This window comes from Schistocerca nitens, chromosome 1 (genome assembly GCF_023898315.1).
Source record: "Schistocerca nitens isolate TAMUIC-IGC-003100 chromosome 1, iqSchNite1.1, whole genome shotgun sequence".
Taxonomy (NCBI): domain Eukaryota; kingdom Metazoa; phylum Arthropoda; class Insecta; order Orthoptera; family Acrididae; genus Schistocerca; species Schistocerca nitens.
In genome coordinates this window covers 1,106,925,934-1,106,952,722 of record NC_064614.1, presented here as the reverse complement: position 1 = coordinate 1,106,952,722, position 26,789 = coordinate 1,106,925,934, and the positions used below count along the sequence as shown (strand labels likewise).

General features: G+C 45.1%; 1 protein-coding gene across 1 annotated transcript in view; it reads left to right on the top strand.

Moving 5' to 3' along the window:
• The window catches only part of LOC126238474 (uncharacterized), a 106,177-nt gene that overhangs the window by 31,298 nt on the left and 48,090 nt on the right, over positions 1-26,789 (top strand). The window contains exons 2-3 of the mRNA XM_049947793.1: positions 2,095-2,199; positions 14,963-15,153. Of these exons, the coding sequence (XP_049803750.1) occupies positions 2,095-2,199; positions 14,963-15,153 (296 nt within the window). The remainder of the gene's footprint in view (positions 1-2,094; positions 2,200-14,962; positions 15,154-26,789) is intronic.

The window sequence follows — 26,789 nt, the reverse complement described above, 5'->3', positions numbered from 1 at the left end:
CCTTGATGACAGCTTCCACTCTCGCAGCCACATGTTCAATCAGGCGCTGCAAGGTTCCTTGGGGTATGGCAGCCCATTGTTCACGGAGTGCTGCGCTGAGCAGAGGTATCGATGTCGGTCGGTGAGGCCTGGCACGAAGTCGGCGTTCCAGTAGATCCCAGAGGTATTCTATAGGATTCAGGTCAGGACTCTGTGCAGGCCAGTCCACTACAGAGATGTTATTCTCGTGTAACCACTCCGCCACAGGCCGTGCATTATGAACAGGTGGTCGATCGTATAGAAACATGCAATCGCCATCCGGGAATTGCTCTTCAACAGTGTTAAGGAAGAAGGTGTTTAAAAAATCAATGTAGGCCTGTGCTGCGATAGTGGCACGCAAAACAACAAAACGCCATGAAAATCACGACCACACCATAACATCACCGCCTCCGATTTTGCTGTTGGCACTACACACGTTGGCATATGACGTACACCGGGCATTCGCCATACCCACACCCTGGCATCGGATCGCCACATTGTGTACCGTGATTCGTCACTCCAAACAACGTTTTTCCACTGTTCAATCGTCTAATGTTTACGTTCCTTACACCAAGCGAGGTGTCGTTTGGCATTTACCGGTGTGTAGTTTATGAACAGCCGCTCGACCATGAAATCTAAGTTTCCTCACCCCCCCCCCCCCCCCCTCTGTCATAGTACTTGCAGTGGATCCTGATGCAGTTTAGAATGCCTGTGTGATGGTCTGGAGAGATGTCTGCCTATTACACATTACGACCTCCTTCAACTGTCGGCCATCTCTGTCAGACGAGGTCGGCCTGCACGCTTTTGTGCTGTACGTGTCCCTTCACGTTTCCACTTCACTATCACATCGGAAACATTGGGCCTAGGGACTTTTAGGAGTGTGTAAATCTCGCGTACAGATATATGACACAAGTGACTCCCAATCACCTGACCACGTTCGAAGTCCATGAGTTCCGCGGAGCGCCCTCTTCTGCTTTTTCACGATGTCTAATGACTACTGAGGTCGCTGACATGTAGTACCTGGCAGTAGGTGGCAGCACAATGCACCCAATATGAAAAAAGTATGTTCTGGGGGTGTCCGGGTACTTTTGATCACATAGTTTATGTCTGCGAGAATGGAAGCTCTCATCAAGGCTAAGGGTGGGCCAACACCATACTGAATTCCAGCATTGTCGACAGAGGGCGCCACGAACTTGTGAATCATTTTCAGCCAGGTGTCCAGATACTTTTGATCACATAGTGTACGTAGACTTGTTCAGAGCGCAGGAAACAAAACAAGAGAACTAACAATACCCGTGCATGGTTTATATAGTAGGATTTAGAAACAAAAGTTGTCGCGTTAAGCCCTCTTTGATTTCTCTGAAGCGCTACTTTGCTGCCTGCGACATTCGATGAGAGATTATATATCGATAATTTTAATTAAAACTTTGTCAATGCTATTAATTATTCCCGATGTTATCGATCACCTCTCCCCTATAAGCCTGATAACATTGTTCTTAATTAAAAGAGTGTTTATAACAGGCTTCGCTACAGTGAACACTCTCCATTTCTTGTCACTACCACTGGTCGGGTGTTCCGTAGCAATTACCGGTCGTTCTGTAAAAATTGATAGTTTTTCCTTAGCAAGTGTCAGTTGTTCCTTAGCAATTGTCGTGTAGTGTAGTAGATTTCTGGACAATAAATACTGTGTCTATGTGTGGAACTGCTACAGAAAATTATTCCACATGCCATCAGGGAAAGATAGTATGTAAAATAAACTAATTTTCTAGGGATGTTATCACCAAAATCAGGTACAACGGAAATGCTGCGTTGGAGAAAATCTGTAATGTGTGATTTACAATTTTAATTATGATCAATATGGACATCCAGAATTTTTTTAAATTACATTTCTCTCATGCTGTATTGTTATTGATGTTAGTGTATCTTCCCTTATACAGAATTGAATGAATTGTATTTTTTCTAAGTTATAAAAAAGAATATGGAAAGTAGTTACAGAGTCTCAGCACAGTTGGGGGTACTATAACGAAAGCTCCCGCCCTCTATGCCGACGAGTGACTGCTTCTCTTCTGTTCGCAGGTTCCACATACGACCTCTTGGGTGTTGACTTCGCAGGTTGTGAAAAACCGCCGTGTCCTCTGGTGGCTGGTGCAACAATCAACGTCACCTCCACGTTCTACGCCAGTGAGTCGTATGTCTTCGCTTTATATTATTAATTTAATCTCAACAAAAACGTGGGCACTACAGTGAGCGAAAAAGAATTTCTCAGCTAGTAAAAAATTGTAATGATACTTTGCCTGAAGAAAAAGCGAAGACCCAGAAGGGGAGGAGGAAATGGAATTTATGGTGTTATTTCAGTGATTACAAAATCGAAAAAATGACCCAAGAGCTTGGCAATATGAGTCCACATACCAACATGGCGTTGTACCTCCTGCATGCAGACACCGATTCGCTTGGGAAGTGTGCCGAAGTGTGTTTTACAGCCGTTATATCCTCTAGCAGGACTAGCTGGCCCACAACTGCTGTAACTGGTCCTTGACATACTGGATACTGGCTCTGGGATGGACCTGACGTCCAAGCTGGTCCCACACTTGACCTATCGAGTCATATCTGGGGATCTTGATGGCCAGGTCATTAGATCATAACGAAGATAGCTCATAGAGGCACGTGCCATGCGTGGACAATAACACATGAGGACGCGCCATTCGAAACGCAGTCGTTTGTCCTTCGGTGTTAGCGGCAACCTACGTAGGTGACTAATTCCTTAGTTCAGATGCTAGTAGCCTCTGACCAATGGTGCGGGAAGACACAGAATATTGCAGTAACTCCATTACTTGTTCTCGGATGGCACAGGCAAAAATAGTTACGGTGTGCATGGTGCACAATACGGTGATCCTCCACGGGGTGGTCAGACATAATCAACTCGAACGAGTAGGCCTCCTCTCACGTTCAAAAGTTGTCCAAAATCGGATCGGTGCCACAACCGAATTAGGGCTGATGGTAAAACACCGATACATCGATATAATTCCGCTGAATATCGATAATTATCGGGAATATCTCTTCCCAAAAATATCGATACCAAAAGGCAATATCGATATTTTTGTTTCATATTATACCTTTTTCATAATTTTCGGCAAAAAAATGAAGTTGTTCTTTTGAAATTGTACTAGAACATAATTTACCTTCACTGTGTGAATTTTTTTTTCCTTTATTGAATTTCAATTCCCCCTGAAGGGGGCGGGCTGGCAGCAGCTTAGTACGCTGCTCTACAGCCTACAGACTTTTTTAAAAACGGAAGAAGAAAAGAAACAAGAAGAAACAGGCGATAAAACGGTGACTTAAAGTGTAAAATGGTGGAAAATTGTGGAAAGTTAAAACAGAAAGCAAAGGGGTTGGCAATGTTAATAAAATACACAGGCAAGAGATAAAAAATCACACCCAGCGACAGTATGATGGCCGTTCGCAACACTTCCCAAAAGACATGCAACACTTCCCAAAAGACATGCAACACTTCCCAAAAGACACACAACACTGAACACTCACTGTAAAACACTCACTGTAAGTCACTGCACAAAAATGTCGGCACAAAGATGACACTCCCTAGCACTCCCTAGCCAAGGGCAGATGGGGGGGGGGGACCTGGAGGAGGGAGAAAACAAGGAGGGAGGAGAGGAAAAAACGAAAAGGGGGGGGGGAACCAAAGGACGGAGAGGACTCATAAGGGGGGAGAGGGACAGGGCAGACGTGAGAGGGAATGGGCAAAGGAGGGAAATGCAGAAGGACTTGGAGGAGAGAAGGGGGCCAGAGAGAGGGGAGGTGGGGAAAAATGAGGATGGGGAGAGGGAACCCGGGAAAAGGACAGAGGAAAGGAGGGGGAGTGAGGATCAGAGTTGATAAGAGGGATAAATGGAGAGAGAGAGGGCATCATCTGGGAGAGGGAGTTGATGGAAGCCACCTTGGGAAAGGAGATGGAGGGTGTAGAGATGGAGGGTAGGAGGGACACAACAGTGAAGACATGGCAGGGGGCGGGGATGGGAGAGGAGAGGAGCAACCACTGTGTGAAGGAGTCTTACTACTTTTTGAGCTTTCATTACTTCCAGCCTTTCACCCTGCGTCGCGTTGTTGGGAATGTGTAGTGAAAGAAACTACTGAAATTCGGCTGTCTGACAATATTATAAACAGAGAAAAGCGGTATCCTTTAAATAAGAATTGAAACCCCGTTTTGTTTGACGTTTAAAAACCAACGGTTTTTGGTTCGATCATCAAAAGGTGTCAACAGCGTCTGCTATCTATTTATCGTTTCCGCGAGTTTTCAGCACCGGTGCGCTAGAGAGCAGTTACGCTCGCGCACGCGCGTTGAGCCTACAGGCGGTGTATAATCGAGCCGCCGCTGCGAGTCTGATTTCACGCATCAGGCCAGGTGTTCCGCAGGGGAGTGTGCTCAGCCCTGTCCTCTACAGCCTTTTCATGGCCGACACGCCCACCGTTCCGCGGGTTCATCTCTCCCTGTATGCCGATGATACGGCGGTCTATACTCGCTCTCGGAGCAAGGCCCTCCTCCGTCAAAATCTTCAATCTGCCATCGACGCTCTCGTGGAGTATGCCAAAAAATGGCGCCTCGCCTTTAACCCTGTCAAAACACAGGCGCTCATCATGTGTCGGCGACGGTGGCCCATCAATTACCCTTCTCGTCACTGTTCTTGGTACCCCCGCCCCATGGGCAGGGACCGCCAAATATGGGGGGTCACCCTGGACAGGGCCGTCACCTGGCGTCCCCACATTGAGGACATACGGCGCAAGGCCTTGGGGCGCCTCGGTCAGCTCTATCCTTTCATCAATCTGTCTTCCTCCCTTCCCCAGCATCTTGGCGTCCTCCTCTACACATCCCTGATCCGCCCCATCCTCGAATATGCTTCGGTTGTGTGGGGCAATGCCGCCCCTACACATCTCCACCGTCTTCAGACGGTGCAGAACCGTGCTCTCCGCCTTGCCCTCCGCCTCCCATACCGTTTCCCCAACCGCGGACTTCACTTGCTTGCTGGTATCCCCCTCCTTCACAACCGTGTATGCTCCTCTGCCGTTTCCTTTTACCACCACTCCCGCCAATCTGCCAATCCTCTCATCCTTTCCCCTGGCACCCGCCTCCATCGCCTGGCCACCACCCGATGGCCTGACCTCCTTGCCCACTGATCCCTGTTCGTCCCTTCTCCCCTCCCCTCCTCGCTCCCCATGTTCCCTTCCTTTCTTTCTCCCCCCGTCCCTGCCAGCTGCTCCACGCCTCTTCCACGTTCTCTCGTCCTTCTTTCCCTCCTTGTTCTAGTCCTCCATTCCCTCCATAGACTCTCTCCACCGGGACCGCTCCCCTCCCCCTTATTGGTTCTACCACCCCTCATTCTACTCGTGTCTGCCTCACCGTCCGTGTCAGCGACCGGCTAGGTTGGCCTTCGTTTTTTTGATCTTCTTCTCCTCTGTCTCTATTCTGCTTCTTCTCTCCAATCTCACTCCAAGACCGGCTTGTCAGTTGAGCCTTCCGTTTTCCTGCTTCTCTTACTGTCCCTTCTACTATCCTTTTCTCTCAAAAAAAGAAAAAAAAAAGAAAAGAACCCGGGCCAGCCACATGAAGCCCTTCGTTTTCCTCCACTTCTACTGTCTCTCTCTCACTCTCCTTTCGGTATAAAAAAAAAAGCATATGCACACCGCCATACCATTCCCTACCGCCACGACTCCACTCGCCACACCGCCACGAGGAAGGCGAAGCGCACCAACGCTAGAACTTCCTACTCACGTCGAGGGTCCACCCTCGCCTGTGCAGCGTCAGCGTCAGCGAGTCTGATTTCAGTTCCGGCGATTTAGTGCGATGGTTCACTCAACTGAAAATGGCAACCAGGTGGACAGCCAAAATATTGTGTCAAGATGACGACATGTCCCGGCTGGAGATTTGATACGAATATCACCTGATTGAATATTAAGTGCTATCCTAGTGACAGACATCACAGCCGAGGAACTGGAGTTATCTTGTCGAAAGATGGTGGGAGGAGTGTGGATTGGTAGTGACTTTGCTAATACTATCTTCAGCGAAATTTTGAAAGGCCGATCACGACAGTCTTGGCCAAAACGTTTGATCCTGTAAGTAAAAATGCACTGAAATTTCCAGGACGAATAAAAAGGTACGCTGGACTGGGACTCCAATCGGAACCTTCCGTTTCGTGGGTAATGTTCTTACCAGCTGAACTGTCCAGTCACGACTCACAATCCGTCCTTAAAGCTTCACTTCTGACAGAATCTCTCTTCAAATTCACAGAACGTCTCCTGTGTATCCTACAGGGCTAGGACTCCTGGAAGAAAGGATAATGCAGAGAAATGACTGACAAGGGAACAGTCCCAAGTGTCAATAAACGATCTTGTTGAAACTTGGTCGGTCTTGAAACTGCCTCTTTAGTTATTTTTACTAAAACTGATCTACAGAGTTTTCTATGACAAAGACAACTCAAACTTAACCTATTCATTTATTACACACAATATATAAGCCCAACGCAGTCTGGCTGCTATACATTGACAACAATACTTCCAAAATTAACACAAAAAATGACTCTGAATTGCAAGAAATCCTAATAATAATACAAATGCAAGAAACATGAAATTAAAAAAAAATATGAAACTACCTCCAACTCCGTTAATTGCCTGAACTCATTTCGATCACGAATTCCTACAGTGCAAATCCCATTCCTTTTCATAAGTTACTTACCTCACAGAAACTTTTCATAACACGATCTACAGCAATTACAGCAAGTAGCAACTACAGCCAACTAAATAAAAAGATTCTAAAACTATAGACTCTAACTACTAGGAGGCATATGGTTAACGAAAGAAAGATTTTTTTGAAAAGCAAACAATGTATTTAGAAAATTTTACCTTTTTAATATGACATCCAGTTCCAAAAATTATGTAGGTGTTAATAATTCCACTGCCCAAACATTATCAACCAAACATCCACCATCATAAATTTCCTTGTGTATTTTCTTATAAACACATTATTTCATCTCACTTTAAAGTGCATGCCTTACCAACACAGTCTCTCCACTAAGAATATCATGTCCGTAAATATCTTATCCACTCGCTAAGTTCTAGTCCGTCCAACGACAGAAGAGCGCTGTCAGTGATATTAACACGGTCTGTAGCGCTGCCAACATACAAACAGGCTACTTACAGTGTGTAGAGGGGACAAAATGCAATATTTTTTCATTTTTTTGTGGCCAATTTCACTTTTAGGGGGTTAAACACACCCCAAAAGATAATTTAACATATTACGAGGTTTGGAGGGAATATTTTCGAAACGATGGTATATAAAAAGTGTTTCTCATGTAAATGTTGATTTGTAAAAGAATTGTACAATCGAATTTGTAATAATCTGATATATTACAGAATGTCCCACCACCATTAACGAATTTTGAAAAATGAAAACTTTTGTCACAACATAAGTTAAAGACGCTTTCACGCCACATAAATCCATGTGTAATTGAGCTGGTTTCCAAAATACTATTGCCAACATACGAACAGGCTACTTACAGTGTGTAGAGGGGACAAAATGCAATATTTTTTTCATTTTTTTGTGGCCAATTTCACTTTTAGGGGGTTAAACACACCCCAAAAGATAATTTAACATATTACGAGGTTTGGAGGGAATATTTTCGAAACGATGGTATATAAAAAGTGTTTCTCATGTAAATGTTGATTTGTAAAAGAATTGTACAATCGAATTTGTAATAATCTGATATATTACAGAATGTCCCGCCACCATTAACGAATTTTGAAAAATGAAAACTTTTGTCACAACATAAGTTAAAGACGCTTTCACGCCACATAAATCCATGTGTAATTGAGCTGGTTTCCAAAATACTATTTTTGGAAAATGAGCCGTACACAGTGTGCTGTCAGAGATTTTTCAAGATACCTAATTGAAATATCTAAACATTCATTATTAGTCTAGCTATTTATTTAACTTACATTGTTTTATGTTCTAAATTGTTATTTTACATTTTACACTCATTTTTAGTTTGCCTTTTCACATACGTGTATTTTGCTAACTGAAAAAATAAATACCTCATTACAATAATGATAATCTGTAAATAACTGCTTTAAACGTAAGATTTTCTTACACTATGCACATTAAAATGTACGAAATTTCTTCATATAATACACACGAAAGAGAACACAATATAAAACAAATTCAGCATTATTTTAAATTATTGTGGGTGACCCTCTAAATATTCTGATTTGTATCAAGAATATTTCAGTACATTACTATGCCTTGGCAAAGATATGAACTACTGACAGCTGTTTAATTATCTTGTTTCTCAAGTGGAGATTCACATCATGATCATTCAACAGAACAAGCTCTGAAATTCTTCTCACAAAATTCTTCCATCATCGAAAGCAGTGTACATCTCACGACTGTAGCTGTACCGTCGAGCCTTTGGGATCACCGGATGAACAAGTGCCTTGTCTTGCGGTATGATGATCAAACCGGTTTTTCACACTGACCACCCGCCTTTCATGGTTTTAAAGGAAACTAATGCTGAGTTTAGATCGAGAACCCGAGACTCTCTTTTTGAAGCCCCAAATGTCTTTGTGACAGTATCGAAATCTGGTGAACAAACGTCTGACCAGGTCAAAATATATTTGAATGATGTTTTCCTTCCCGGAGAAAAATCTGCATTATTATTCGATTCTTGGGGCTTTCAGTATGAAAGAACCGTACAGAGCATCGTACCTACTGGCGTTCATCTTCCTATGGTTTAACTTCAGTGCAAATTTTGTCCTCTATTAGCCTGTTCATTCCGTTCAACATATCCAGTAATTCTTCCTCAGATTCCTTGAGGATTATCGGATCTTGTCGGGTTGATATCCTTTCAGCTTGATTTTTACACTACTGGCCATTAAAATTGCTATACCAAGAAGAAATGCAGATGATAAACGGGTATGCATTGGACAAATATATTATACTAGAACTAACATGCGATTACATTTTCACGCAGTTTGGGTGCACAGGTCCTGAGAAACCAGTACCCAGAACAACCACCTCTGGCTGTAATAACGGCCCTGATACGCCTGGGCATTGAGTCAGAGCTTGGATGCAGCTTCAACACGATGCCACAGTTCATCAAGAGTAGTGACTGGCGTATTGTGACGAGCCAGTTGCTCGGCCATCATTGCCAGACTTTTTCAATTGGTGAGAGATCTGGAGAATGTGCTGGCCAGGGCAGCAGTCGAACATTTTCTGTATCCAGAAAGGCCCGTACAGGACCTGTAACATGCGGTCGTGCATTATCCTGCTGAAATCTAGGGTTTCGCAGGGATCGAATGAGGGGTAGAGCCACGGGTCGTAACACATCTGAAATGTAACGTCCACTGTTCAAAGTACCGTCAATGCGAACAAGAGGTGACCGAGACGTGTAACCAATGGCACCCCATACCATCACGCCGGCTGATGCGCAAGTATGGCGATGACGAATACACGCTTCCAATGTGCGTTCATCGCGATGTCGCCAAACACGGATGCGACCATCATGATGCTGTAAACAGAATCTGGATTCATCCGAAACAATGACGTTTTGCCATTCGTGCACCCAGGTTCGTCGTTGAGTACATCATCGCTGGCGCTCCTGTCTCTGATGCAGCGTCAAGGGTAACCGCAGCCATGGCCTCCGAGCTGATAGTCCATGCTGCTGCAAACGTCGTCGAACTGTTCATGCAGATGGTTGTTGTCTTGCAAACGTCCCCATCTGTTGACTCAGGGATCGAGACGTTGCTGCACGATCCCTTACAGCCGTGCGGATAAGATGCCTGTCATCTCGACTGCTAGTGATACGAGGCCGTTGGGATCCAGCACCCTCCTGAACCCACCGATTCCATATTCTGCTAACATCTTCATGTATAACTTATATCTAGTTTTCTGAGAATTTCGGTCACCTAGCACAGTTCTACGTCATCAGTTTTTTTTTCTAACTGAACTATTCCAAAGCAAGTGTCTTGATATTTCTTAAATCTTGAGTCGATTATCCAACAGAAAGTTAGGTCTATCTCTCTTGTGCCTTTACCGTTCTTAAAGTCAAACTTGTCGTCATTTAACAGATCCTCAAGTCCCTTTTGCATTTTTCTGTGTATTACTCTTGTCAGCAATTTCGAAGCATGAGCTGTTAAGCTCATTACACGATAATTCTCGCATTCATTTGCCTCAGATATCTTTGGAATCCTGTGGACGATATTTTTCCAAGAGCCGAATGCTACCCGGGTGTAACAGCCAATAAGAGTGAATGTAATTGTTTGCCACACGATCATTATTTGGAGACAAATTCCTCTTTATGCAAGACGCTGTTTTACTGTTTTGTTATTACCTAAACATGTTTCAGTATTTTATGTGCTATCTCGAGTGGGATTATTCTTTATTTTCTTTCTGAAAAAATCTTATTACATGTTAACCTCCTGTGTGGGTTTTATGAATTTTTGTCTGAAAGGTATTTCTATGACCAAAAGTGTCAAATGTTTTGCATTAGATTACGTATAGAGCGCAGTCACATGTCACTGAGTTCAGGTTTTATATGTTATTCAGTTACGCTATGTTGGAAGATTTAGGTCTAGGATACTAAATTTGGGAACACAGTTATATATTTGTTCGCATGCGTCGCATGAGACTGTTAGTTGTGTACGATGGCAGTTTTATGTCTATTATACATTTTACAGGTTGTCATCTGCAAAACAATGAGGTGTTTTCAATTTTGCAGTTTTTGTCCATTTCAGAAAGAGAATCGCTTTATATAGAAATATTTAGCACGTTACTTACGGGTCTTTTGATATTGAGCTCTTGCTTCCCTTGTTTATGACGTGTTTATGCGCTTATTTCTTTTGCTACCATCATTTCTTGCAGTTACACAATGATTTGATATAATTCCATCAGCAAAGCACGAAGTTTCACCTTAATTTCACGTGTTGTTACAGATCTGTGCTGTTCATTTGCTTCGTTTCGCGTTCGTTTGGAGGATGGTGCGCGACTTCAAAGTGTTTGTTTGTAACACGCCCGGGAGGAAAGTGGGTTAATATGCAGAACTTGGTGCAAATGGCTCTGAGCACTATGGGACTCAACTGCTGTGGTCATTAGTCCCCTAGAACTTAGAACTACTTAAACCTAACTAACCTAAGGACATCACACACATCCATGCCCGAGGCAGGATTCGAACCTGCGACCGTAGCAGTCGCACGGTTCCGGGCTGTCCGCTTAGAACCGCGAGACCACCGCGGCCGGCAATATGCAGAACTAATAAAGGCTAGCCTTTAGCACTCGAGACTGTACATCACTCCCTTGACACAGGGACGGGGCTGGGTATTTAACGACCGTGCGCCTAAACCAACGTACCTGATCCTTCCCGCGGCAATTGATCTGCTGCTCTGTGCAGTGCTTGCTAAGATGTGTCCTGTAATAACTACTGTCTAGCACGGAGAGGAGCCACTCACACCAACAATACCAAGTTGATCTTGTAGAATTCGCTGTATTCTGTTAAACACTCGCACAGGCTTGGACTGCACTGTTTACAATTAACATTATGCCACAATGGACGTGATCAGTATTCGTACTCAAAGTACGCGTCCGTTGTGACGTATAAGGTTGCTGTCTAAATGATGGCATCCAATGCAAAAAACGGTGCATAGAACGCAAAATAATCACTGTTCAACGGATGTTCTGTTCGCCCCAGGTAGCTGAGTGGTCAGCGCGACAGACTATCAATCCTAAGGGCCCGGGTTCGATTCCCGGCTGGGTCGGAGATTTTCTATGCTCAGGGACTGGATGTTGGGTTGTCCTAATCACCATCAACATTTCATCCCCATCGACGCGCAAGTCGCCGAAGTGGCGTCAAGTCCAAAGACTTGCACCAGGCGAGCGGTCTACCCGACGTGAGGCCATCGTCACACGACATTATTATTAACGGATGTTCTATCAGTCGACAATTGGCACAGTTCTTCCAACACTAGTAAACAATTCAATAGCTTATAACACAAGCGTGCGCGTGACCGAATCACGACACGGATGGTCCATAAAATTTCGGGTACGATATACGAACGTGAAAGCACATGCGCTCGTGATATTCATCCGGTCAAAACGACGTGTTTCTTTCACTTAAAACTTGCAATTAGGGTCATACCAATCCACATTGATGATGATGAGGTCCCATACTCCGAGGAGCGTAGGAGACGATGGGGGAGACCCGCACCGCTGTACTAGGCAAGGTCCTATTGGAGGTGGTTTGCCATTGCCTTCCTCCTACCGTAATGGGGATGAATGATGATGATGATACAACAACACCCAGTCATCTCGGGGCAGGAAAAATCCCTGACACCCGCCGGGAATCGAACCCGGGACCCCGTGCGCGAGAAGCGAGAACGCTACCGCAAAACCACGAGCACATTATTTTCCCGTAACTGTCGCGACGCGGTTGATTGTTGCTCTCCCGACACGACACACGAAACTGAGAAACATCACCTTTTGGATAAACATTGATACTGCGCTGAGAACACTGAAATTAAACGCAAAACTTGTGTGGCAAACATTATCAATTACTTCACCGTAATTTGTAAGCCATGTGCGGCTGCCACGGCATCAACCCAACACTCGGACCACGCTCCACGAAAGCTACGCCACAACTCCCCAGTGTTGCTCTGCGTTCGGCAGAGAGACGACTATCGATAGTCAACGATACAATGATGAGCTTACATGTTGACAATTTGAGATGTTTGACTTGTATGTGGCGGCCGGTATGGTCATGCAGTTCTAGGCGCTACAGTCTGGAACCGCGCGGCCGCTACGGTCGCAGGTTCGAATCCTGCCTCGGGCATGGATGTGTGTGATGTCCTTCGGTTAGTTAGGTTTAAGTAGTTCTAAGTTCTGGGGGACTGATTACCTAAGATGTTGAGTCCCATAGTGCTCAGAGCCATTTGAACCATTTGAACTTGTATGTATGTGTGTGTGTGTGTGTGTGTGTGTGTGTGTGTGTGTGAGTGAGAGAGAGAGAGAGAGAGAGAGAGAGAGAGAGCGGTGGAGAGGCAGGTAGGAGGAGAGGGGGGCGAATTTGATATCGATGGTAACCATATGCTGTTTTTTTGAAGGGGTGGAGGGTGGAGGGCGTATTTACACAGTTCTACTCTGGAAAATAGCGTTGTATTGGATGGATATGTGTATTCTTTTAGCACTTTTATGCCTGGAGCATTGATTTTTGGATGTGATAATTCTCTTCTATTGTGAGCTTTTGGTACAGGGTGTTGCTAGTTCTATGAATATTTAAGTCAGTTTCGTTGGGTGGTGACTCAGTACTAATACACTACTGGCCATTAAAATTGCTACACCACGAACATGACGTGCTACAGACTCGAAATTTAACCGACAGGAAGAAGAGGCTGTGATATGCTAATGATTAGCTTTTCAGATCGTTCACACAAGGCTGGCACCGGTGGCGACACCTACAACGTGCTGACATGAGGAAAGTTTCCAACCGATTTCTCATACACAAACAGCAGTTGACCGGCGTTGCCTGGTGAAACGTTGTTGTGATGCTACGTGTAAGGAGGAGAAATGCGTACCATCACGTTTCCGACTTTGATAAAGGTCGGATTCTAACCTATCGCGGTCGCGGTTTATCGAATCGCGACATTGCTGCTCGCGTTGGTCGAGATCCAATGACTGTTAGCAGAATATGGAATCGGTGGGTTCAGGAGGGTAATACGGAACGCCGTGCTGGATCCCAACGGCCTCGTATCACTAGCAGTCGAGATGACAGGCATCTTATCCCTATGGCCGTAACGGATCGTGCAGCACGTCTCGATCCCTGAGTAAACAGATGCGAACGTTTGCAAGACAACAACCATCTACACGAGCAGTTCGACGGCGTTTTCAGCGGCATGGACTATCAGCTCGGAGACCATGGCTGCAGTTACCCTTGACGCTGCATCAGAGACAGGAGCGCCAGCGATGTTGTACTCAACGACGAACCTGGGTGCACGAATGGCAAAACGTCATTGTTTCGGATGAATCCATCATGATGGTCGCATCCGTGTTTGGCGACATCGCGGTGAACGCACATTGGAAGTGTGTATTCGTCATCGCCATACTGGCGTATCACCTGACGCGGCGTGATGGTATGGGGTGTCATTGGTTACACGTCTCGGGCACCTCTTGTTCGCATTGACGCCACTTTGAACAGTGGACGTTACATTTCAGATGTGTTACGACCCGTGGCTCTACCCTTCATTCGATCCCTGCGAAGTCCTACATTTCAGCAGGATAATGTACTACCGCATGTTGCAGGTCCTGTACGGGCCTTTCTGGATACAGAAAATGTTCGACTGCTGCCCTGGCCAGCACATTCTCCAGATCTCTCACCAACTGAAAACGTGTGGTCAATGGTGGCAGAGCAAACTGGCTCGTCACAGTACGCCAGTCACTACTCTTGATGAACTGTGGTATCGTGTTGAAGCTGCATGAGCAGCTGTACCTGTACACGCCATCCAAGCTCAGTTTGACTCAATGCCTAGGCGTATCAAGGCCGTTATTACGGCCAGAGGTGGTTGTTCTGGGTACTGATTTCTCAGGTTCTATGCACCCAAATTGCGTGAAAATGTAATCACATGTCAGTTCTAGTATAATATATTTGTCCAATGAATACCCATTTATCATCTGCATTTCTTCTTGGTGTAGCAATTTTAATGACCAGTGGTGTAGGTAACCAGCAATTGTTGAGATGGGGCCATTGATTTTTAATGCTCTGATGCTTCTGTATACCTGGTTTTAAAATTCTTACAGCCAAAAGATGATCATTACCTGTATGGCTTGCAAAGGTATCCATATCCCAAGATACGTCTGTCGTCTAATGAGTCAAATAGAGCAGATTTATTCTCTTTGCAGAGTCCGCCTCGAACAGCGTGCAGAATGACGTGTACTTTGTGATGAACACAGTGCAGCTGCCGGCCACGGTGACTTCGTGCACCTGTTCGGGCGTGGATGGCACGTGCGTGGGACAAGAAGGCTGCGCCATCGCCCAGGGCGCGACAATGGATTACCACGCGCAGGTGCTCGTTGGCAGGGGCTTGCCGCCGGTGAGTGTAGCACGCTGCAGTCAGTCCGCTCTATACCCAGCCACAATCGCACCAAAACGTATTGCCACAGTTACGTTTAGTGGTTGTAGGTTAAACGAAACATATATTTCAGAACAGATCCCAGACACGTGCCACCTTATACTACATAGGTTACAAATATGTCCAAATCACCTGTCCGTAAAGTAATATTCAGTTTTATGAAAATAAACATCGCTCTTCTGCATCCAAAAAGGTATTGGCGCACTCTCGGACAGTGTGTTCGTTTTCTTCATTGATGTTCACCTTCTAATAGCTAGTGTGCATCCCTTTAGCATCTGTAACAGCACGTAAACGCCTAGCAATGCTTTGTATTAAATTCATCTACATCTACATGATTACTCTGCAATTCACATTTAAGTGCTTGGCAGAGGGTTCATCGAACCACAATCATACTATCTCCCTACCATTCCACTCCCGAACAGCGCGCGGGAAAATCGAACACCTAAACCTTTCTGTTCGAGCTCTGATTTCTCTTATTTTATTTTGATGATCATTCCTACCTATGTAGGTTGGGCTCAACAAAATATTTTCGCATTCGGAAGAGAAAGTTGGTGACTGAAATTTCGTAAATAGATCTCGCCGCGACGAAAAACGTCTTCGCTTTAATGACTTCCATCCCAACTCGCGTATCATATCTGCCACACTGTCTCCCCTATTATGTGATAATACAAAACGAGCTGTCCTTTTTTGCACCCTTTCGATGTCCTCCGTCAATCCCACCTGGTAAGGATCCCACACCGCGCAGCAATGTTCTAACAGAGGACGAACGAGTGTAGTGTAAGCTGTCTCTTTAGTGGACTTGTTGCATCTTCTAAGTGTCCTGCCAATGAAACGCAACCTTTGGCTCGCCTTCCCCACAGTATTATCTATGTGGTCTTCCCAACTGAAGTTGTTCGTAATTTTAACACCCAGGTACTTAGTTGAATTGACAGCCTTGAGAATTGTACTATTTATCGAGTAATCGAATTCCAACGGATTTCTTTTGGAACTCATGTGGATCACCTCATACTTTTCGTTATTTAGCGTCAACTGCCACCTGCCACACCATAGAGCAATCTTTTCTAAATCGCTTTGCAACTGATACTGGTCTTCGGATGACCATACTAGATGGTAAATTACAGCATCATCTGCGAACAACCTAAGATAACTGCTCAGATTGTCAACCAGGTCATTTATATAGATCAGGAACAGCAGAGGTGATATCAGGGGTAATTTTCGACCATTCCTCAAGGAGCACTTTAAGTCGTTTTTACCGGACGGGCGCCTTTTTCTGCTTTATGTGTCAAGATGAGCCCAACGGTTCTCAGTGGGGTTCAAATCAGGGCTCTGAGGTGGTGTTAGAACCCTTCAGGGGGCATTGTACAGCAACCACTCCCGGGTTTTCACGGCGGTATGTTTTGAGTCGTTGTCTTGCTGGAAATGAAACACCCCAGTAAGGCCCAATGTCTGTGCACTAGCGTGTAAATTACCTCGCAACACGTCGATGTATCTCATATGATCCATTGTACCGTGGATTACAGCTAGATTTCCAACGCCGGACGCCGCAATAAGCTCCAGACCATGACACCGCCCCCACCGTGTTTGCCTGTGGGATGCATGTGTTTGATGTCGAGGTGCGTATTCGGCTTGCGCCAAACTTTCTTTCTTGCATCAATTCCGAACACATTGAACTTCGATTCGTCGCCAAATATCACAGTGTTCCAAAACTCCATCGGCTTGCTGATGTAGTGCTTGGCAAATTGCAGGCATTTCTGCCGGTTAATTTCCGATATGTATGGCTTTTTCCTGGGAGAACATCCATGCATGTCAGCCTCATTCAACACATTTCGTATAGTTTCTACACTAACCGTCTTGACGGACGTTGTCTGAACAACCTCAGCAATAGTTGCTGCATTTGTAGCAGCTTCCTTCCGAGCAAGTGCGATGATACGGCGACGCTCTCGGGTTGTAAACACTTTTGGAATTCCAGGACGACACTTATTCACTGTTGTTCCAGTCTCTTTATATTTATGAATGATGGCTCGTACCGTGGTGTAGCTAACAGACGCCTCTGCTCCGATTTGTCGGTAGCTTCTCCCTTGTGAATGGAGCAATACCACTCTCTCACGCAACGCCACTGAATGTCCCTTCTTCGTCGGCCCCATGCTGACCACTATCGCGCAGTACAGCAAAATACTAGCGACTGGGACGCCAACAACCCGCAGTGTCTATTGCGTCAGCAGATGCCATTCTGGTACCTGAAAACACAGCAATATACCGAGAAGCCACGCTCTGTGCCAATACTTTTTGTATGCAGAGGTTTGCCCTTAACACTGCATTTCTTTGTTAATGGTAGGCACTGTGGGCAGAATTGTAATGTCAGGTACGTGAGGTAGCACGTACATGTGCTGTGTACCGGAAGGTGCGGTGTTTGTAACCAGCAACGATAAATACTCACGTGTGCCAATATTTTCTGGTGCCATTGTACATCATAAGGGAGCACCCAAACGATCTTTCACGAGCTTATTACCCCCTTCTGTAGCGTTCCTTCTGAACGAGTGGCGACGCAGTCCGCAGACACGCCGGGAACTGTTTATTTTCCACTGGGGGTTGGACAAAAATATGGAAACACCGCGAGAAACGCGTGCTTGAACATAAATGCAGACGAAGCCTATAGATGCGCTCGTTTACCTGACCACAGATGGCGCATGTACGAGGTGGTACCCAAGAAAAAAATTTAAATTATTTTTTAAACCTATATATTTTCAAATTGTTTACAAAACAACCTTATCCGCTTCTAAATACTTTCCATTTGTCCCACCAATGCTTCCACTGCTCGAAGCATTTTTTGTACGAGGGTCACTCCAAAGGAAATGCACACTATTTTTGTAAAAATACAGTTTTCATTCTGCATGTGTGAAAGTTTTAGTGTGTAGATACATCCTTCCTGCTTGTTTTCAAACTTAGTTCAACCTGTTCCCGTGAGTGGCGCCGTCACAGCACGGCTGCTACACTTGACGTTCGACAGAAGCAACGTGCTGGCATAGAATTCCTGTGCTGTGAAAACGAGACAGTGGAAAACATCCACAAGAGGTTGAGAAAGGTGTACGGAGATGCTGCTGTCGATTGCAGTACAGTTAGTCGGTGGGCGAGCAGGTTACGTGATGAAAGCGGGCATGGCAATATTGAGGATTGTCCGATCAGCGGCAGGCCTCGTACTGCACACACTCCAGACAATGTGCAGAGAGTTAACGAACTGATGACTGCTGACAGACGCATCACACTGAACGAATTGTCACGCTACCTTGGGATAGGGGAAGGAAGTGTTTGCAGAATACTGAAAGTGTTGGCGTTAAAAAAGGTTTGTGCCAGGTGGGTTCCCAGGATGTTGACAGTGGCTCGGGAAGAAACAAGGGCTCTCGCTTGTGGACATCATGCCAAGTGGAACCACCATAAATTCTGATGCATATGTGACAACACTGAAGATTCAAATGGCTCTGAGCACTATGGGACTTAACATCTGTGGTCATCAGTCCCCTAGAACTTAGAACTACTTAAACCTAACTAACCTAAGGACATCACACACATCCATGCCCGAGGCAGGATTCGAACCTGCGACCGGAGCGGTCACGCGGTTCCAGACTGAAGCGCCTTTAACCGCACGGCCACACCGGCCGGCAACACTGAAGAAAATTCAAGCTCGACTGAGTCGTGTTCGACCACATAGGCAAAAGCAGGATGTTTTGCTGTTGCACGATAATGCACGGCCACATGTCAGTCAAAAAACCGTGGAAGCGATCACAAAACTTGGATAGACAACACTGAAAAACCCGCCTTACAGGCCTGACCTGGCTCCATGTGACTATCGTCTCTTTGGGAAACTGAAAGACTCTCTTCTTGGAACAAGGTTTGAAGATGATGACTCCCTTGTGCACACTGCCAAACGGTGGCTCCAACAGGTTGGTCCAGAATTTTACCGTGCGGGTACACAGGCGCAGGTTCCAAGATGGCGTAATGCAGTTGAGAGGGATGGAAATTGTGTGGAGAAATGAAAATATTGTTCCTAAAGGATGTATCTACACACTGTAAAACTTTCAAACATGTAGAATAAAAGATGGATTTTTAAAAAATAATGTGCATTTCTTTTGGAGTGACCCTCTTAGTAATCTTTAGAAATAGCTGACAGCTCCTCCCACGTTTTTTTGTTGACTTGTTCAGTGCTGTGAAATTGGTGTTCTTCCATGCCCTTTTTCATGTATGGAAATAAGAAAAAGTCGCACGGTGCCAGGTCAGGCGAGTTAAGTACGTGGGGCACCGGGATCAAGCCATTTTTAGCCAAAAACTAACGAGAGATGGCTGTGTGTGCAGATGCATTGCCGGGATCGAAGAACCAGGCTCCTGTCTGGCAAAAATTGGCTCTTCTTTTACAAACACTGCTGTGCAATCTTCTTAATACTTCCAAATAAAAGATTTGATTGACGGTCTGACCTGGGGGCAAAAACTCTGAATGAACTAAGTATGCCATTGCCATCAAAAAAGCAAATCAGCATTTTTTTTATGTTTGGTCTGACTTGACATTTTTTGGATGGGGTGACGATGACATCTTCCATTGTCTTGACTGTTGATTTGTTTCAGGGTCGTAACCATAGCACCATGACTCATCACCAAATAAAATGGCTCTGAGCACTATGGGACTTAACATCTATGGTCATCAGTCCCCTAGAACTTAGAACTACTTAAACCTAACTAACCTAAGGACATCACTTATCCATGCCCGAGGCAGCATTCGAACCTGCGACCGTAGCGGTCACGCGTTTCCAGACTGAAGCGCCTAGATCCGCTCGGCCACATCGGCCGGCTGACTCATCACCAGTAATGACCTTAGACAGAAAATCTAGACCAGTTTCAGTCTGTTGTTTCAAAGCACGACAAATTTCAACTCGACATTCCTTTTGACTGTCAGTCAGAACCCGAGGAAGAAACTTGGCAGCAGCCCTTTTCGCACCCAAATGTTCCGTTAAAATTCACTGAGACGAGCTCCAAGATCAATTAATCTCTGACAGTTGATCAGTTGTCTGCCGATAGTCTGTGAGCACAAGCTCTCGAATTTTTTCAATATTTTCCTAGATTCGGGCAGTTGATGGATGTGCAGAAAGAGGTTTGGTATCAATCGACATGTCCCCATTTTTTAATCGAGCAAACCACTCGTACACTTGAGTTTTTCCCATAGCATCATCTTGGCAACCTGTTTTCAACATAAAAACAGTTTTAGCACCATTTTTACCAGGTAGAAACAAAATTTTACAGCTGCATGTTGTTCACTTAAACTTGCCATCATGAAAAGGAAACCAGAACAAAACAGTGCTAGCAAAAACAATTACTGCAGATGAACAGAACAAGCCAGGTCGACAATACAGGTGGCACTGAACTAGCGATGAGTTGCTCTATACACGTTTAGCAGCAGTAATGCTTACTACACTAGCTCCGGCCACGCCAATGTTATACTGTGTGTGTGTGTTTTTTTTTATTTTTGTACTCCCTTATACAGTGTCCTCAACACCTTTCTAGTGTCAGTAGTTGTCAGAAGTGTTCTGTGCAGTTGTGAGTGCATTATGCCACTGTTAAGTTACTTAGAACGTTAGCCAGTTTTGGTACTCGTATGGGGCCCTTTTCTGTATCTTTCCGGCAAATTGCCGATCGGTTCGGTACGCAAGCACACCGAACGCTCTTGTTTTCGAATGAATGCCCCAACATTATTCTGTAAGCATTTTAGAAACGATGCCGAAAGTTCCTAGCGAGCCGAAACGTTGATGTCAGTTCTCCTCGCGCCAACCAATCAAAAGCAATCTGCTTCAGGTCTCGCATGCGCACTGCAGCGCCACAGCGGCACGAACCTGAAGTGGCTAGCAGCCGAAACAGGCACGCTGTTCATCACAGTTCCGAAAAGTGTGGTTAGAGTACATAATACTGTTCAAATTTCGCTGAGAACGTTCTTCCATGAATGCATTATAACAATAGAATATTGATTGTGTTCTGGAATCTGTCATATATGTCACATTATGTCACTTTATTCTCATTCACATCGACGTCTTGTTTTGGGTTTACGTTTCGGAATATAAGTTAGTAATGTATTACCTCAGCCGGCTTCTGCATTTAACACTCCCATCACTACACAGGACATCAGCCTCACACTCCGCACTAAACGCAACACTGCTCCCGGCCACGACTGCGTTACCTACCGCCACCTCAAACACTGCCCTCCCTCCTTCCTTTCCCTCCTTGCCACCCTCTACAATGTCATCCTTGCCACTGGCTTCTATCCCGACCTGTGGAAAACCTCCCGTATCCTGATGTTCTCCAAACCCAATAAGCCTCCATCTGATGCCTCTTCCTATCGTCCTATCTGTCTCACATCAGTGTTCAGCAAGCTCTTGGAATCCATCCTTTCCTGGCGCATCCATCTCCACCTCCACCAAAACCACCTCCTCCCAAACACCCAATGTGGCTTTCGACCTTCCTTCTCTGCTGATGACCAACTCCTCCGCCTCACTCCTCTCCCTCCAGCTTAACTCCCGTCGCTCCGCCATTTTTGTCTCACTTGACCTCGAAAAGGCCTACGACCGTGTCTGGCATCCCGGTCTCCTGTTTAAACTCCAAACCTACGCCCTTCCTATCAACTACATCCGTCTGGTGGTCTCCTTCCTCTCCCACCGCCCCTCGTATGTTACCATCCATCATGCCAATTCCCACACCTTCTACCCCTCTGCCGGTGTGCCCCAGGGCTCTGTCCTCTCCCCTCTCCTCTACCTCCTGTACACGGCAGATATGCCCCAACCCCCCCCCCCCCCTCCAGTACACCTCTTGCAATATGCTGATGACACCGCATTCCTCGCCCTCGCTCCTACCCTCCAACGGTCCCAACGCCTTCTCCAGAATCACCTTGACCTTTTTGCTGCATGGTGTAACCAATGGCTCCTGAAACTCAATCCTTCCAAGACCCAGGCAATCATCGTAGGTCGTACCACTCGCTCCTTCCGGCTCCTGGATTTCTCCCTTACTGTCTGCGCACGTCCTGTCTGCCTCACCCCCACCCTCACCTACCTTGGCCTCACCATTGACGGTCACCTCACCTGGATACCTCATCTCCGCTCCATCCAATCCAAAGCCCGCAACCGCCTCCGCCTCTGGCCGGACATGGGGTTTGCACCCCTCTACCATCCTCCACACCTACAAATCCTTAATCCGTCCCATCCTCTGTTATGCCAGTCCCGCCTGGATATCTGCTCCCACCAAATTCTATAATTCCCTCCAGATCCTTGAGCGTCATGCACTCCGCCTCGCCTTCCGTATCCGCCTCCCGTCCCCCACGCGGATCCTCTATGATCTCATTCCTTTCCCCCATCTGCTCCTATTCCTCGAACATATCCGCATCCTCTACACCTCCCGCCGTCTTGAACCCCCTCACCCCCTGGTTGCTCCTCTCCTCTCCCATCCCCGCCCCCTGCCATGTCTTCACCGTTGTGTCCCCCCTACCCTCCATCTCTACACCCTCCATCTCCTTTCCCAAGGTGGCTTCCGTCAACACCCCCTCCCGGTTGATGCCCTCTCTCCCTCCATTTATCCTTCCTATCAATGATCCTCACTCCCCCTCCTTTGTCCTTTCCCTGGGCTCCCTCTTCCCCCCCCGCTTCCGTCCTGTTTTCTCCCCACTAAACCTCTCCCTACCTCCCTTCTCCCCCCCAGTCCTTTTGTATTCCCCTCCTCTGCCTACCCCACTCCCTGTCGCGTCTGCCCCCCACCCCTCTTCTGGGTCCTCATCCTCCATCAGCTCCTTTCCCGGTTCCCCCCTTCGCTTTTACTCTCCTTTCCCCCCTTTTTTTTCTTTTCCCATCATCTGTCCAGTTTCCCCCCACCTGCTCTCGACTGTGGTGTCACATTTGCCAACTTTTTAGTGCAGTGTTCCAGTGACTATTCAGTGTTGTTTGTCTTTCTCGTGTTGCAAACAGAAACCATGCTGTCGCCAGGTGTGAATTTTATGTCTTTTGCGAACAGAATCCAGACTGTCGCCGTGTTTTTTTAATTGTCTATTGTTTTCCCTGTCTGCTTCATATGTATTTTTATTAGCATCATCATCCCTCTGTTCTTGTTTTAAGTTCCACGATTTCTTTTCGCCTTGTTACTCTCTAAGTCTCCGATTTTATCGCCTGTTTTGTTATTATTTGTTCTCTTGATCTTTGTCACAAAATCTGTCGGCTGAAGAGCGGCATACTAAGCTGCTGCCAGCCCGCCCCCTTCGGGGGGAATTGAAATTCAATAAAGGAAAAAAAAAAAATACCTCAGCCGGCCGGTGTGGCCATGCGGTTCTAGGTGCTTCAGTCTAGAACCGCGCGACCACTATGGTCGCAGGTTCGAATCCTGCCTCGGGTGTGCATGTGTGTGATGTCCTTAGTTAGGTTTAAATAATTCTAAGTTCTAGGGGACTGATGACCTCAGATGTTAAGTCCCATAGTGCTCAAAGCCATTTGAACTATTTGTAGTATCACACTGTACAAATACATCTATAGAAACACTCAAAAAATTAATCATTTTTCTGTTTGCCTTCGTTCCTTAGTTGTTACAGAATTCGTGGAGGTACGTTCCATCTATGCAACTAATCGAAGGCAGTTTGTTTACTGCCATACGCGTTTCGCTTCTTTGATTCGTGAAGATGCTTCACAAATAAAAGAAGCGAAACGTGTATGGCAATAAACAAACTGCCTTCAATAGAGGGCAATCAACTGCATAGATGGAACACATCTCCAAAAATCCGAAAATTCTTTTAAGAGAGTGTCAAAGAATAAGAAGATGCTTAGAATGTGGTTGTAACTCGGTCCTTGAGATCCAAATGACGAAGTAGCTTCTTCCCTGCATGATACATCAACGATTTGTTTCATAAAAACGAAATTTATGAAAAAAGCCTTTTCAAGACCATGTGGCGAGTGCAGCTACAGAAGTTCTTTGTTGTTTATAACATGCATCTGATGAATCAAAATGTTTCGTATGTTGTGTTGTTGTGGTCTTCAGTCCTGAGACTGGTTTGATGCAGCTCTCCATGCTACTCTACCCTGTGCAAGCTTCTTCATCTCCCAATAAGTACTGTAGCCTACATCCTTCTGAATCTGTTTAGTGTATTCATCTCTTGGTCTCTCTCTACGATTTTTACCCTCCACGCTGCCCTCCAATACTAAGTTGGTGATCCCTTGATGCCTCAGAACATGTCCTACCAACCGATCCCTTATTCTTGTCAAGTTGTGCCACAAACTCCTCTTCTCTCCAATCCTATTCAATACTTCCTTATTAGTTACGTGATCTACCCATCTAATCTTCAGCGTTCTTCTGTAGCACCACATTTCGGAAGCTTCTATTCTCTTCTTGTCCAAACTATTTATTGTCCATGTTTCACTTCCATACATGGCTACACTCCATACAAATACTTTCAGAAACGACTTCCTGACATTTGAATCTATACTCGATGTTAACAAATTTCTCTTCTTCAGAAACGCTTTCCTTGCCATTGCTAGTCTACATTTTATATCCTCTCTACTTCGACCATCATCAGTTACTTTGCTCCCCAAATAGCAAAACTCCTTTACTACTTTAAGTGTCTCATTTCCTAATCTAATTCCCTCATCATCGCCCGACTTAATTCGACTACATTCCATTATCCTCGTTTTGCTTTTGTTGATGTTCATCTTATATCCTCCCTTCAAGACACTGTCCATTCCGTTCAATTGCTCTTCCAAGTCCTTTGCTGTCTCTGACAGAATTACAATGTCATCGGCGAACCTTAAAGTTTTTATTTCTTCTCCATGAATTTTAATACCTACTTCGATTTTTCTTTTGTTTCCTTTACTGCTTGCTCAATATACAGATTGAATAACATCGGGGAGAGGCTACAACCCTGTCTCACTCCCTTCCCAACCACTGCTTCCCTTTCATGTCCCTCGACTCTTATAACTGCCATCTGGTTTCTGTACAAATTGTAAATGGCCTTTCGCTCCCTGTATTTTACCCCTGCCACCTTCAGAATTTGAAAGAGGTTATTCCAGTCAACATTGTCAAAAGCTTTCTCCAAGTCTACAAATGCTAGAAACGTAGGTATGCCTTTTCGTAATCTAGCTTCTAAGATAAGTCGTAGGGTCAGTATTGCCTCACGTGTTCCCATATTTCTACGGAATCCAAACTGATCTTCCCCGAGGTCGGCCTCTACCAGTTTTTCCATTCGACTGTACAGAATTCGCGTTAGTATTTTGCAGCCGTGACTTATTAAACTGATAGTTCGGTAATTTTCACATCTGTCAACGCCTGCTTTCTTTGGGATTGGAATTATTATATTCTTCTTGAAGTCTGAGGGTATTTCGCCTGTCTCATACATTTTGCTCACCAGATGGTTCATATATGGTGGTATAAAATATTGTGGCAGGAATCTGTCATCTGTGTCTACAGTTGTTAAGCATTCGATCGCAGATAAATACTTGTGACAAGCTAGAGTACAAAAACGATTGCTGCTAGTTTCATTCGCAGTAATTTAAGTTGTACTCTTAGATTTCTGTCTGCCCACACACTCGGAAATCGCTACATATTCAGAAAAAAATGGTGACTTATTTGTGACAAGAAAGAGTATAAATGTCACTGCAGTTTTTTCACGCACAGCAATATTTAAACATATGGAAGTCACGAAATTTGAGATACTCGTTACTGAGAAAGCGCGCTCTTACGTGTAAATAACAACGAATATCTCAGATAAATGCTTTATTTTGACGATTAATGAAGTCTTTTGTACCTAGCGGTTTGCGAACCTACAACCTACGACAAGGCAGCTCGTAGCCTTACCCAGTTGGGTGCTACAACTTGCATGCCTTTAACGCTTTATACCACATAATTCCAGTCGAGAGAGATGTAAGCTGACTTCGTTGCCGAATGATGCAGACGTAAGCCGTAAATGCATGAAATTTTGGAAGGTTTTCTCTATCAGGCTTCACAAAATTGCTTTGCATTGTTACTTAAGTTTTAAAAGTGTTTCGATAGTTCATAAGTAAACCATTTGCAGAAAAAGGTACGCGAAGTCACTAGTAATTTTGACTAACACTTAGGTGATATACATAAGCAGAGCTGACATTTTGAAAGTTAATGACTTCTTTAAATTCTTAATTACATAAAAATAATAGGTATTTTGTGATGATATTGAGTGAAGTGGTTCTTTATGTTATAATTATTCACAGTAACAACAATACAAACCATATTTCTAACAAAGCAAAACCGTCTATCATGAACTCACTTTCCACCCGGACGTGTTCTGGTGATCCTTCAGAAACACAATCACTATATCTGAAGGTAAAACCTCTCAATATGTCTAAAACAACAAATTCTAGGTGAAAATAAATTACACCGAACCGAATGAGAAGGCTATACCGAAATCTAAAACCTCGCAGTACAGTTGTCGAAAAATCGGCAGGAGTTCCGATCGGTAAAAGGTTTCAGAAGCTTACAGAATAGCTACTTCGGATAAAGAACCGAAAATGACGTCACTACGAAGGCTAACCTACTGCACCAGTCGGTATGAACGATACAGAATGGGG